Source organism: Dromaius novaehollandiae, chromosome 4, assembly GCF_036370855.1.
Source record: "Dromaius novaehollandiae isolate bDroNov1 chromosome 4, bDroNov1.hap1, whole genome shotgun sequence".
NCBI classification, from domain to species: Eukaryota; Metazoa; Chordata; class Aves; order Casuariiformes; family Dromaiidae; genus Dromaius; species Dromaius novaehollandiae.
In genome coordinates, this window is record NC_088101.1 from 58,888,873 (window position 1) to 58,903,217 (window position 14,345).

Genomic DNA, 14,345 nt, shown 5'->3' on the forward strand with positions numbered 1-14,345 from the left:
AAGGGTGTCTTGTCTGAAGAGACATTTCTGAACAGGGACTGTAGTTCACTGAGCAGCCGCAGCAGGCAGGCAGCACTTCTGTAGTGCTTGCCTTATCTTAGACAGAGAGGAAACAGCTGTCAGTCAAAACTGCATGTTGACAAAATTCTGTGCTATAGGAGAGGAAAGTGCTGGTTGATCATCTGGTGCCTTGCGGTAAACACAATGGCAGTCATAACAAATCACTGGGTAAGATGTGGGTAGAAATGAGTCAAAGCACACATTCATTAGGAGTACAATGCTACTAGTCATTATGTTCCTTAAGAGATTTAACTGCAATTATTAGCCAGCAGACAGTATCACTGGGCAAGTTGTATTGCCCTGTCAGGAAGCACCAGAAACACACAGTGTATCTAGTGTGATGTAAGCAAACAGTTCGTGTGCACATCTCATTTATACTGCAGTCAGTCTCAGACCCCTTAATTTTGATGTGCTGTTTCTTTTCCCCCTTTCTCCAGGTACTTGTGCTCTCCTCAGCACTCCTGACACCACTGAGTGCTATCGAGTTGTTGTTTGCTGCAGAACATCTCCAGCCTGATGCTGATATCTGACGTGGGAGGATCTGTGGAGAAGATAAGTGACTGCCTTGGCTGGAAACATCAAATCCTTGGTCTGTTCCAATATTCCCCCCCAAAATGACATGTCTTCTGCTGCAGTTATGTTTCAACCAAAACGGGGTGAAGCAGCTGGGTACCTGGCTGCAAGGAAATATGTGCAGCTTACGGAGAGCACTTAAAAACGGTCCAGTTGTCCAGTGACCAACTCTCCCCTCTTTAAAGATAACGCAGCATGGTCCTGAATCACCGAGTATACACTGGCCTTCCCCCAGCCCCCCTCAGTTCAAGCAAGGACAGCTGCTTGTAATAATTCCCTAGAAAAGGGGAAGGTGAGGAAAAGCCCCGTAGGATCACAGGCTGCTGAATTTACACTCCCTGAGCAGGCCGTTTCTCTGTGAGTAATCCTGATGGCTTTACTGGGGTTGCTTCTGGTGAGAAATGCTGCTGAGGGAGGAAGAGGCTAGCAAAATCCACCCTCTTTACCTTGCAAGACACATGTGCCTTATGGAGCATTAGCAGCCTGTGCTCTTACTTCATTTCTCACCCCAGAGAGGCCTGGGTGCAACCCTGATCTTACCGGCAGAGCAGCTGCCAGTCCACTGGTGCTCCCAGCCCAACTGGTGGGAGCAGAGAAACAGAGCCAGAATCAAGTGCAGAGTTACACGGTTGCTTCTCTCTCATTCCCAGTTCCTGCTCTAGTTTCTCCACCCACTGCTCCAGGAGAAAAGACTGTTTCTGATGGCACACTTCGCTGTAGTTTTGCGCAGTAGGACATATGGGCTGTGATGGTTTGATGTTAACCGTGGAAAAATGCTCCTCTCACATGCGTTTAAAAAAGAAAAAAAAGATCTTCCCACTTTCAAGAGGCTGTGGTGGCAGATTCTTTCTTGAGCTAGATTTCTGAACAGCACGATTAGAGAACAGCTTTTGATTTATGATCATGAAAGAGCTGCTACCAAACTCAGTTATGTAATTTTTCTTTATAAAACCTTGATATAATCTAGGATTAAAAAGCATCAGCCAGTAGGGATTGTAATTGCATATAGCACCAAGACTTCAAAATCGCAGCATAAAATGGTGGAGCTATAAAGCTGCATCCTCTTAGTTCATTCCAGGGATGCTAAGACTACAACTTACAATGAGAATGTGAATGTGAAATTATATGTGAAGTTTGCTCTATCATAGCATTCTTTATTATGCCAAAGGAATAAATTAAAGAGGAAGTAGCTTTTTAACCTTTGTTCAGTAGCTAGCTTAAGTTCTCTTAAATGTTTATAATGATCTTCAGAACAGGCTGCATTTTGTTTTAAACTCACTCTTGAGTGGCTGGAAGGGAACAATGGACTGATTATAAAGCATGGACAATGTTGCCTCTATGGAAAAGAGATTTGTAAGACTCACTATAGAATGGAACTTTGTGCTATAAAAAATGAGAAATATTATGAGATTGTAATGGTAAACGCTCAAGAAATATTTAACAGAGCAACTTGAAGGCAAATAGCCAGTCTCTTTGGTTTCTTTTCTTTTCTTTTCTTTTCTTTTTTTTTTTTTTTTTTTTTTTTTTTTTTTTTTTTTTTTGTTCTATACTGTGTATCTTAGAATATAGATGTTTTGGAAATTATGTAATCAATAAAGCAAAGATCCTAACTTTGAGCCTAACCTCATCCCTCTGCTCTTTCCCTCTGGTTACACAAGGCTGTGCATGCCTAGACACATGCCTAGACAACACATGTCTGTGACCCAGTTTTCTTTTGCACTATTTGATTGCCCCTAGGAAACTGAAGTGTCTGTCTTGGGAGGTGTCCTGGAGACATTTCTGTGCTCTGCTGGCAGCAGAAAAGCTCTTCTTCCAGTGGTGATTGCTGACCTCTTGTCAACAGCCCCAAGTGGGCTCAGGTACTCCCATCTCTATCTGAGACACTGCTTTCATGAGATGATGGAGTCTGGTGGCTGTGGTCTCCTCTCCCCCACCCACTTTCATCAGATGCTCTCAGGTCTCTCACGTGGCCATTTGAGGACATCCTGTAGAGGATAATGAGAAGAGAGTTGGGTTTAAGTAGACACTAGTGCTATTGCACTTCTTACAGGTCAGGCAGTTCCCCTGCCTTGAGGCAGTGGCTATTTTTCCAGGTTCCCTCACTGGAGGGATCTTTTCAGCCAGTGACCACAGATGTGGAGGTAGGTGCTGGGACTCAGCCACCATCCCGTTCTCAGCTAAAGAGGGAGCAGCAGCCAAAGAGGGAGCAGCAGATGGTTGCAAGAAACCTGCTGCTCCTGTGGAACAAGACTGGAATGAAACAGAAAACAAGCTTTCCAGAGGCTCTCATGTAATAAGTAGCTCCGTCTTTGTAGGAAACAGCTCTACTAGCTACACATAACGTGTGCTGGGGGAGGGCCAGGGTGATGGGTGTTCTCCTGCCTTGGCAAAACCTTTCCCTTGTTCCTTCGGCTGCTGGAAGGACACAAAGCTCCTGCCACTCACGTGCAAACAGGAGCAGCACAGAAGAGACTTTGCTCGTGCAAGTGTCCTTCAAGGTGGGTGCAGGACTACAGCAGGGAGTGTCTAAGCCCTTCATGTGTGACACTAAACTAAACTAAAAATGGACAGGGAGGGAAAAACACCAGGCCACTCTTAGCAAGATTTGCTACTAGAATAAGCTAAGCAGTATTTGGTGAGAAGCTCAGGCTGGATGGGCAGGCTCAGTTTGGTTTATAAATCCAGTCCTAAGTCAGTTGGTGAGGCTGGGGTGGCAGCTTGTGGTCAGAAGATTATCAGCAGCAGGATCTTGTCAGTGTTTCCCCACACCAATTATTATGACTGTGTGCTAACCCAGCGAGGCTGTGTGCTAGTTAGTGTAGTCCAAGCACAACCATGCTCCTCAGTAGGAGTGTGCAGGAGGAGATCACATTAAGGCTACTTTATACATGAATAAAACAGTTGCAGACTTGCAGTAACTTCATTGAATTCTTCATTGTGTCACATAGCTCAATATACAGAAGTGTTCGATCAACTTTTCGTAAGAAAGTGGAAGTCACCTAAAATTCAGTGTTCTGCCAGTTTTGACCTACCTTACATCATTCTTTTCTCATTATAGCTTTTTGAAAAAGGGGCATGAAGAATCTAGTTCTATTTTGTAAGGTCTCTGCTTTTTTCAGTTTCTCTCCCAAAAGAATTTCTTACAAGGAAGTTGTAAAAGGTTGTGAGAGCTTCCCCCCCTGCAGATCGTGCTAATAAAGCAACAGTATAGGCAGCAAAGGCCTTGTTAACTCTGTTTCTGCAACCGTCCTAAGAAACCTGTTGCTTTTGTCTCAATGCTTCACTGGTTATTACCAATTGTTTCTCATACACATGAAGAACACACACATGAAAACACGCAATTCAAAAAATTTAATGTTGAAACAGGCCGTAAGAATGAAAAGTCTGCTCCATATGAGGAGTAACTGTACACAAAATAAATAAGTTACAGTTTACACAAAAGCACAACTGGCTTTTTAAAGTGCATGTGTATAAGGCCTTTTGCCTGTGAACTCCATTGGCTCAATGTAAAAAAACATAAATCTGTCAGATGTGTTTAAGGATGACTAGAGACTGGCTCAGCTCAGAACAATCAACCAGTTTCATTGCCTAGAGCCTGCAGCGTGTTTCACATAAAAGCTGAATTACAGCCAGGTCCTTTCCGTGCCTATCTCACATGGTAGAGTGACAGAAGGAGAAAAGTGTCTCACACTGGCTGCTGCCTGCAGTGGACTATCACTCCAACTCCGGGCTCATTCCTCAAAAGCTCAGTGTTGGATCATTTAGTCTGGACAGTATTTTTTCAGACAGTAAAAAAACTCACAAGTCACTTGTAATTAGATATGTTTACACCCTGTGCACAATAGTTTTGCATACAAAGAGCCTGTTCAAATTGTCAGCAATAATATAGCTAGTAAAAAATAAAGGACCATTGTTTACAGTCTTGATACCCAGTCACATCCACTTATTTTACACTTAACAGAACAATTTCATGTTTGTTTGTTTTGAAATATGTGAGTAATAAATGGCTCTACTGTGCAAAAATTAAACAGATATATCATGCTGTCCTTCATCCAAGTGAAAACATGATAAGACTCAAGTGGTTACTTCTGAACAGCGAACTACAGTTCAGGCTATTTCCCTGCTCAAGTACAAGAAGTTGAGAGTTACAGCTAAAAGGTTTTTTTGCACAAACTTTAAGCCAAATCTGTCCCGTTGGAGAAAAGACAAACTGAAAGCTTGTTTCATTTACTGGAAAGTATTTTGATTTGGAAATGAAACTTGTTCCACAAGTTACATCCCAGAACCATTTCAAGAGTTTCCCCCCCTCCCCCAATCTTCTTTAACCAATTTCTTGTTTCTACAGCCATTCAAAAGGCTACCTGAACCATCCTTCCCCCCCCCCCCCCCCCAATGCCTTGGACTCTAGAAGTGCCAGTGTTTAACATCCCAGGTTTCAAACTCAGGCTAAAATGCTGGGAAGACCAAAACCTCCGCTTGGCTCTGCTTTTAAACAGAAGTGACAGTCCTCACTTTAGCAGACAAAGCTTGCTTAAACCTCCTCTTCAGATCCTGCATGTTGGGGGATTTCGGCCGCGGAATAAGAGAGGTTCTCCTTCGCTCAGGAGTGCTGGCTGTTTGTTGTTTACTAACTTCTTTACACAGGACATGGAAAGCATTGAAGACATCGTTATAGTTTTCACTGACAGATACTTCATAGAAAGTACAGCCCAGCATGTTGGCCAGCTGAAGTCCATGCTGAGGCTCCACCTCTTTAATATGCAAGAGATCAGCTTTGTTGGCTACGATGACAACGGGAACTGTGTTTCCTGGATGCAGCTGTCGAACATGATGGTAAAGGTGACTAAGTAGTTCATAGCTCTTATAATCTGTGATGGAGAAGACAATCACAAGCGCATCTGCCCAGCGAATGCATCTGTTCAGCTGGTCATTACAATCCAGACTGTGCTCATGGATCTGAAAGATGAATTGTCTTAAGTTAGATAGTTGAAATAGCAAAAAAGATTAAAGGAACTTGTCTTCAACATCTGTAAAACCAAATGCATTTTATGCTTTCAGACATATGTATTTGCATTTCAAGTACAAACTTAATCTGAGTGTGGCACATAAATATATGTGTTGATTCAGCTGCAAAAAGCTGGAATTTAACACTGAAGTTTGCTATACTCAAATGGAAAATCAACCTGAGTAGTTCTGCATGCAGAGAAAGACTTTGTAGTTCCACAGAATGGGAAATTAACTGGCTAGACAGTAAGTCTGGGGAAGCAAAGATATGAGCTGGAAGCATTTAGACCTGGACAGCTGCCCAGTTCAAAAAGGCAGAAATCCAGCATACTCAGGTCTATACATTCAAAACTTTAACTTACAACATCCTAATGAGTACAGGCAAAACACACTAGACATAAGTTTCCGTCATACCCATTTATGAAGTGAGTATTTGCTGGGCTGTAGTCATGACATTTTTCTTCATGTGTACCACATTTGCACAAAAGCATTTCGTCTTTTTATCTAATGTTCCTCATAAGTGAGAATAAGCCACTTAAATAATTCAGCCCTACAAAAGTAATGGGCCGCCAATGTACAAATGATTCACCGAAATAGTGAGTTGTTTTCATCTACTGCCAGCACACTATGGGCACCTGGGACATCTGGTTTGACTGGTTAAAAAACAAGTCGCTAGTTCTCCCACGCGAAACACCAAACTCTGAAAGGGACAGTGAAATACTTTCTAGAAAGACCGTAATGAGAGGGTGCACATGGAGGGACACGCACACAAAGATCAGAGCTGCTGTGGTGAACTGCATGGATGTGTCTAGCTCACCTGGACTCCTGGAGTATCTTGCACTTGAATAGCCAACATCTCTCCATCTATCTGGATGTGTCTGCTGTACAGATTACCTAGTGACAACACCAACAGTATCACAAGTACAGTCACAGCTCCACAGACAGACAAATGCTGCTTTTGGAGGGAATCAGATGAAGTAACACCCCACCCACCCCCCGTTAGCTGTGCAGGGAAAGTGGTATTGCTATTAGCAAACTGAGGGACCAATGTAAAAATCTGGTATGTGTAACAACCCATAAGTTTATGATGTTACCAGAAGCCTGGGATTTAATCTGCATTGACTTGTTTTGAAGCTTGACATTTAATATTGTGCAGCTTGAAGCATAATCACTTCTTAAAGGCTGAAAGGTAACTAGGCAAAATAACCAACTTTTCATATAGAAGCACAGTTTGCTTGTCATTTAATTTTTTTGCACCTTGGCAAACCTTTTCTCTGAAACACTACTTGTAAACTCTCTGCTGGCTGACTGTAAGATTTACTGTTTTGCTGTTTGGTTGGGGGGTTTTTTTCCCCCCAAAGATCATTTCCTCATCAGAATTCTGTGTATTTAAGTTTGTATTACTTTACACTTACACTATGCTACACTCAGGCAAGTACTTAACATTGCCTCTTCATTGTCCCCATTAAGCTGGCACTGCCTTTTGGCTGCTAGCATTCAGTTCGCCTAGGTTAAAATATTAGGTTTATATTATGTTTTCTTGTTTCAGATAAAAGACTTCTTCAAAGAAGGATGTCTTCTCCATATAAAGTAAATTCTGGTAGAGAATGGAAACACAGTAAAAGGAAACAGCAGCGAGGCTGCGATCATGAACTGCATGTTCGCAGCAACTGGTGGGCGCCTCTCGCCGGACTGGCCGTCGGGGTGCTGCGAGAGCTGCACGTCAAACCAACGCACGGGTTGGCGGCCTCGAGCTTGGTGGCTGGCTGGGGATGCCCCCGCCCCGGGAATACCCGTCTGCGTCGCATTTCCAGCCGCATCTTTAAGTCCTCTCTTCCACACGCAGGACCCGATTCTGCGCTGGTTTTGCGCGCTCACCTCCCGGACCCGCACCTCCCCTTTCCAAGCGCGGCCGCCCGCCCCGGCGGGCCGGCGCCGCTCCCCGGGGAAAGCCACGAGCAGGGCGCAGCGCGGCCTCCCTCGCCTCCTCCTCCACCCCCCGCCGCCGCCCGCGGGGAGCCCGGCCCCTCCGCACGCAGCTGCCGCGCCCGGGGGCGCCGCGCACCGAGGCGGCGGGGAGGGGCGCGCCCCGGCGGCGGCGCTCACCTGCGTTGCGCTCGTAGTCGCCGATGAAGCGCCGCGTGAGGAACCGCACCACCAGCGCTGCGGGCACGGAGAGAGGCAGCGTTAGCCGCGCCCGCCGCCCCGCGCCCCGCGCCCGCCGCCCCGCGCCTCACCCGTCTTGCCCACGCCGCTGCCCCCCACCACGGCGATCTTGACGAGGCGGGGGCGGGCGGCGCCGCCCGCGGGGCAGCCCTCGGCGCCGGCCGCGCCGCCCGCCGCGCACTCCGCGATGGTGCACATGCTCTGCGTCAGGCGCATCGCCGCGCCGCGCCGCGCCCGCCCGCTCTGCCTGCCGCCGCCGCCGCGCCGCGCCGCTTTTCTGCGCGCCCCCGCAAGCCCCTCCCCGCCGCCCCGGCGGCCACTCAGCGCCGCCGCCGCCCGCCCCTCGCCGCGCCCCCGCGGCCCCCAGCCCGGCCGCGCTTCCCCGGGCGGGCAGCGCCCGCTCCTCGGGGGTCGCAGCAGCTTTTCTCCCCTTTCTGCAAGCGCACGCTGGCACCTCCCTGCAGGGCTTTTTGCAGAATCTTTCTGGTTTTGCAAGCAGCCGCTCGGCGGCCGCCGGTGCGCTGCGCGGAGCGCGGAGCCGGCCCTGCGGGAAGCGGCGGCGGCCGCCGGCAGCGGCACCCGCGCGCGCGGCCTCGGGGGGTTCCGCGGGCCCGGCAGCACCGCGGGCCGCGCTGACAGCGGGCCCCGGCAGCACCCCCCGCCGGCGGGGCCGGGCGCCCGCATACCGGCCGGGCGCGGGCCGAGGGGCAGCACAGCTCGGGGGCGTGCGGGCGGGAGGCCGGGCAGCAGGCCGGTCCTGCCAGGCGGCCCTGCGAGGCGGGTGGGGGCGAGGGGGCTCCCGGCTCGGGTGTGAACCCGTGCACAGGCAGCTGAAGGCTGCCAAAAATGAGGCATTTCTGGGCATTATCAGAAGCCTGAAAAAATTTGTTTGTGAAGTCTCGGGTAGCAGTGGGCATCAAGCACTGCTGTCGCTCCGTGCCGATTGACCAAGCATTTCTGAGGATCTCAGTTTGGGGTTTATGCCTCTAAGCCCCACTGTGTAGACTCGGACATAAGCAACGTCACACCAGGTCTCAGGCATCTTTCTGCTTTTTACCTTTCCTGCAGTACATAAATCTGCTTCCACATAGGGTAGGGCTTGACTTCTGTACATACGCATCCACCTCTGAAAAGCTTGCTTTTCCCTCCCGTGCCTGCCTTGGACAAGACTGGGGATTACAGAGCGCTTCAAGACACCACTCGGAGTGGGAGCGCTCTGGAATCAGACTTGAGGCAACTGGTAAGAAAAGAACTGAAACTAAGGACTGCAGGAATAAAGCTGGGGGAGTTTCTGAGCAATCTCAGCATCTTTTTTAATACATGGAAGTGGAAAAAAAGTCCAGTAAAACATGGATATGCCAATGACTGAAGATACTACAGAAGATAAGAAGATGATGGCAAGGGAGGGAAAATGTAAGTGAGATGGGTAGGAAACAGAGGCTTGTACCAGCCGGGGAGCAAAGCGGTCAGTGTAACACGTTTGAAGCACTTGCCTACGTAAGCACGGAGCCTGAGCAGCAAAATGGAGGAATAAAACCCGCCAGCGTATGAATCAAGGTCTGCTATTAAGGGAATAACAGAGCAGGATGAAATCATTAAACCGAAGGTACTTTCCCATATTCAGGAAAAGAGAGACCTCACAGTAAAGGTCACTGAGTAACACTGAATGCTGGATTACATAAAAAGGAGGAGGAATAGACCCCAAGTGTTTGGATCAAAACCACAGCAGGGAAAGTTGTTAAAAGAGAGTCTGCAGCAAAACCGAGAGCTGGTGACACTGGAGTCACCGCCGGGACAAACAAGCATTTGAGCAGGGCTTTCCACAAGCTGCAAAGTTACGTTTGCAAATGGATAAAGATATCTAGAATATAATGCTTACTGAGCAGCTCTCCTTTCCAAGATGATAGAAATGGGAGAACAGATGATGCTATGAATAATGATGGGGCCTGAGAAGCACTGGATACAACAGAGAAACAGATTTCTTTGGCAGTCACTGAAACAAGAAGAGGTGATGTTATTTTAGATTTGTAAAAGTAGTGAATATATTGTAAGGCCATTAAGATCATAGAAAAAAAATTGTTTGATAGATTGTAAGTCAATGCAGTTTAAAGTAAATGGATTAATAAAAAAGCAGGTCTATAAAAAGGCATTCTAAGTCAAACAGGAAAGAGTAAGAGGCCTAATAAGAGAAAATTGACAGGGCTGAAGGACTTGAATAAAAAGGAAACACTGGATTTCTATGCCAGAGCAGCAAAAATGATCTGGACATTGTACCTTAAGCAAAGGGGAAAGGTTTTACAGAAGATCCCTGACAGCTTGATAAATGAGGTCACTGGAAATAGCAAGCCTAGAAGTAACGGTGAGGCAGCGCGGTCACCTCAGAAAGTTCGGTCTTCAGGATGAAGAATTGCAGGAGAAAAGGAAGAACGGCCAGCAGCAGTTTTTTCAGCCGGGGAAAAAAGAAACAGGGTTGCCATACAGTGAGATGGGAGCACAGATTAAAAGAGGTCTGGCTGTATTTTCAAAACCAATGGGCGTTTTGCCTCCATTTTTAAAGATGATTATGTGAAAGGTGGGACCAAAGGGAGGATGGGTAATGGGAAGAAAGTCAGAGGAAATTTCTGCGCAGGGGAAACGTCGTGTCTTGCCCAGAGTGCTGACAGAACAGGCGGGTGAAGGTTGCAGGCTGCTCACAAGAAGTTTTAGTTTAGCTCACAAATCGTTCTGGAATACCTGTATTAAAGAAAGGGAGAAAAGGGGATTCACACCAATACTTTCAGTAATTTGGACAAATTTTGAAGAGAAGAATAATTACAGATATAGAATTAAATGGAGAATAGGATAAAATGAAACATGGGATTACATGAAATGTTGCTTCAGAATGATATCTTTCCCTGATGCAATTTCCCCCCTTTTCTTTAAAGAAAGGAAATGTGATCTTTACTATTTGGGCTCAGTGATGATGCTATCCGAAGCGGAAATGGTTATTTAAACAGGAGGATGTGGGGATCACGAGCCGATGACAGGGGGATGTGTTATAAGGAAAGTGTCAGACCGAAGGGAAGTTGTTCTGTGGTATTCGTCAAGGCTCCTGTCTGCCTTAATGTCTTCATTATAACGGTGCTGTCAAGAACATGAACATGCTAATGAAATGTGCTGATGGCAGAGCTGGGAGTCATCATTAGCTCAAACAAGAATGGGAATAGTGTATTGAAAAAACTGGGTGTCTCTTAGGACTGGATTAATGAAAACCTAATTAAATTTAGTAATATTAATGACTTGCAGAGAGTAATCACAAAAATTTCTTCTATATCAACTATGAAATCAGCACTTGGAAAAGAAAGACTTGTTAATCACAAGATGAGTAGGAGCTATGTAAACAGGCAAAGGTACACCTGGTTATGTCAGATAAGTAATTTCAGAAAAGATCGGAAATACGAAGTGTGATTCTGTCACCCAGTTTCAAGAAAGAGCAAACAAAAGCAGGGCAAGTATGGACAAAAACTCATGATGTTCGAGGAAGAGACAGCCTGTTTCGGCAGAGGATAAAAACACTTGGTATATTCAGTTTGGCTAAACAAAGAAAGTGGGGTTTGGGGAAAGGGAACGCTAGGAAAGCTTACTTAAAACTAGAGGCCAGTGTCAGCATGAGGACAAGTGGATATAAACTGGCCTCTGCGGCCAAAGTAGCGAAGCCCTGGAACAGCCGTCTAACGAGGGTGGCAGGAGAAAACCCAAATCTAAATTCTAAATGGAGCTGGATGGCTTTATGTAACAGATTACATGATCTGCTTGTCTGCAATGCCAGTGAGAATGGATGACCAAGAGGTCCCTTCCAGACATCTGCAGGGATACTCTAGTGCCATGATATAAATAATCTTTAGATGCAACATATCCCAATGTGTGCAGCAGTGGTCTTTCCAACACAAAAGAGGGGGACAGTAGAAAAGGGGGGAAATCAGAGAGGGTGATGAAAATGAGATGGCCCTGGATAAACTCTGAAGATGCTGAGAGGATTCTGCTTTACAAAGGAGATGATTACTGAACATGATAAAATAATTGGAGACTGGGATCTTCTCCCTCTTTCTCAGAACACAAAAAGGAAAACAAGTCAATAAGATTAAAATGTGGAGCTTTTCAAAAACTGAGGTACAAAATACTTTCCCATAAAGTATGTAACTGAGCCACTGAATCGTTACAGGAAGGCACTGGGACAAAAAAATAAAGTCAGCAATGACCAGAGAAGGAGTGTACATTTATAGATTATGAGAAAATGAAGTTTTACAATATTTAATGCTACTGTAAAATTTGTAAGCAGTAGTAAATTATTTCCTCAAATTTTGAGCCACTCCAAGTATTAGGGACCAAGAAGAACTCTAATACAGTGGGGACAGGCTTACTTATCCATCAGTCTTTTTAAGACAAAATTTCTTGTGTCTTCCTCTGAATTATGCAGAAGTGACTGGCAGCAGAGACGAGGTGTCAGCCCGAATGGCCATGGGTGAGAGCTGGTGTGAGTGCACACTGCCCCACTTCAGGCATGCATTTCTCTACCTTATTTTGTGCCGTTGTTTAATGAGCACGTTTACATGCAGCTTACATGTTTCATAAAGACACCATATCAGCAGCCAAGGGAATGAAGCTTGCTTGGTTATTTAATGCATTGGCCGTTAACCTCTAACATGCATCTCTAAAGGAACAAGTGGTGCGGACACTGTTCAGAAACACAGACCATGTCTGCTCTTTCCAGGTAAGCATTTACTTATCCAGAGCACCCTGCATTCTCTCTTTGGTTATATGCAAGTAAACACAACAAAACTTTCTTTTCAGAGCAGGGTGTATATGCTTCAAGCTCTTGTGGGATAAACCAGTGTTGATCAAGCCCTACGAAAAGCCCTAAAAGACGGCTTTTATCCACTCCTCTGGCACAGAGCTGTATCACCTACCAACAGCAGAACAAAATAGGGAGCAAACAGATATTAAAAGAAAATACATAAACAGGAAAACAACTTTTCTCTGTCCTGGGAAAGCTCCTCTGGCCAGCAAAGGCCAAGCTTACAGAGTGAGATAGGATCTTCCTTCCCGGGCAGGGAAAGTGGGGGGAGGGAGGGACGCGCTCTGCACGCCCGCACCTACCCACATACCCGGCTCCGTTTCTATAGCAGCACAATAGCAGACATTTTTCTCTTTCCACAAGAAAGCCTGACTAATGTTCTGCAATTATATTAGTCTGCATTTTAATCAGATTTTATCTTCTCTTAAGCTTGCATTTTTTCCTATTTCCTCCTTATGTAACATTCGCAAACTCGGCCAAGAAGTGAAAGCTAAGGATTTTCTTTCTCATTCAGGGCTGCCCATCTGCTGCCAGTACTTTTTGCCCTGGTTTGTGCCCCCGCAGTACAAGCAGTTGTTTGGTGCGCGGAGCACCTGTTTGATCCAAAAAGAGGGGTGAAAAAAGCCCTGATGACAAAAATCTCTTGAATAAATACAAGCTCTAACTCATTCAAAAATGTTTATGTGAACACTTAGCAGAATTTTTATTTTCCATTTTAGGAATGCCTTTGGGATCTATATTAAGCACTCTAAAAACTGGGGCATTAAAATGCCATTGCTTCATCTCTTTCAGTCTCATCCTGCATTGCAATATTGTCGGTTTGTCAAGGGGCTGAACGGCTGGGTTACGTCAGGAAAAGGTCATTGAGCAAGTCTTGCTATGCCAGGCAAACCTCAGCTTGCTGCTGAGGCTGGCAGAGGAGCACTCGGCCTGGTACAGCTGCTGCCAGCTGCTAAGCAAATTAAGAGCTTTTTGCATATACCATATGCAAGTTTAACCTCGGCAGATCCTGTAACTTCACAGAATTATCCTGCAGAGGTCACAGCCCTGAAACTGCAGGCAGTGTTTCCGTTACCGCATCTCCAGATGCTGGTTGTCACCTTTGGGCTGGCAGCGATGGGCCCCGTGCGAGCCCGGCCCTCGCTGGTCAGCCCCAGGCGGCCAGGCCAGCGCTGGCGCTTGTCCGACGTGGCTTGAGCCGACCTCGTTCCAAAGTGGGAGGATACTGAAAGCTTTAGATTTCTGCTCTGTTTCTTCAGCGAGAAGGATGTAAATTCAAGTCTTGCGTATAACAGAAAGTTATGATGAGTGAATATGTAGGTTGCAAAGTCAAATGCAGAAAATATAGGAAATGCCAGAAATAAGATTGCCTGGGCAACATTAACGCATCTTCCCACATTCATATGCATTTTGTCACAGCCTTAATTGCATAATGTCATACCATGACACTATCTCCTGTAATAGTGGCATACTGCCTTCTGTTTGTCCGTGGGAACAAAGCACCTAAATATGCTTGAAGATCTGGATGTTATTCAGCATTTCTTTTAAATCCTCAGTTAATCAGTCTGTGGTCCTACATATGAACTATTCCCTTCAATACAGTAATTACCAACTCCCTCATAGGTTTGTTACGGTGTGTAGCAAAGATGACGTGAGAAAACCTCTAACTGTAAGTGAACCAGGCTGCGTAAGTCTGGTTGCACATGCC

General features: G+C 46.1%; 2 protein-coding genes across 4 annotated transcripts in view; one reads left to right on the forward strand and one right to left on the reverse strand.

The window, feature by feature from the left end:
• The window catches only part of SCFD2 (sec1 family domain containing 2), a 219,355-nt gene extending 217,106 nt beyond the window's left edge, over positions 1 to 2,249 (forward strand). For both annotated transcript variants that reach the window (XM_026093614.2, XM_064511157.1), the window contains one exon: positions 498 to 2,249. In XM_026093614.2, the coding sequence (XP_025949399.2) occupies positions 498 to 590 (93 nt within the window). In that variant the 3' untranslated portion in view covers positions 591 to 2,249. The remainder of the gene's footprint in view (positions 1 to 497) is intronic.
• Positions 2,250 to 3,969: 1,720 nt separating this feature from the next.
• RASL11B (RAS like family 11 member B) lies at positions 3,970 to 8,093 on the reverse strand. Of its 2 annotated transcripts, XM_064511158.1 has the most exons (4): positions 7,875 to 8,093; positions 7,744 to 7,800; positions 6,455 to 6,531; positions 3,970 to 5,589 (listed from the first exon to the last, which is right to left on the reverse strand). In XM_064511158.1, exons 1-4 carry the CDS (start codon positions 8,017 to 8,019, stop codon positions 5,122 to 5,124), a joined length of 747 nt encoding a protein of 248 aa, XP_064367228.1. In that variant the 5' UTR covers positions 8,020 to 8,093; the 3' UTR covers positions 3,970 to 5,121. The 2 variants fall into 2 exon arrangements, with proteins under 2 accessions (XP_064367228.1, XP_064367229.1); XM_064511159.1 differs by lacking the exon at positions 7,744 to 7,800.
• Positions 8,094 to 14,345: the final 6,252 nt, after the last annotated feature.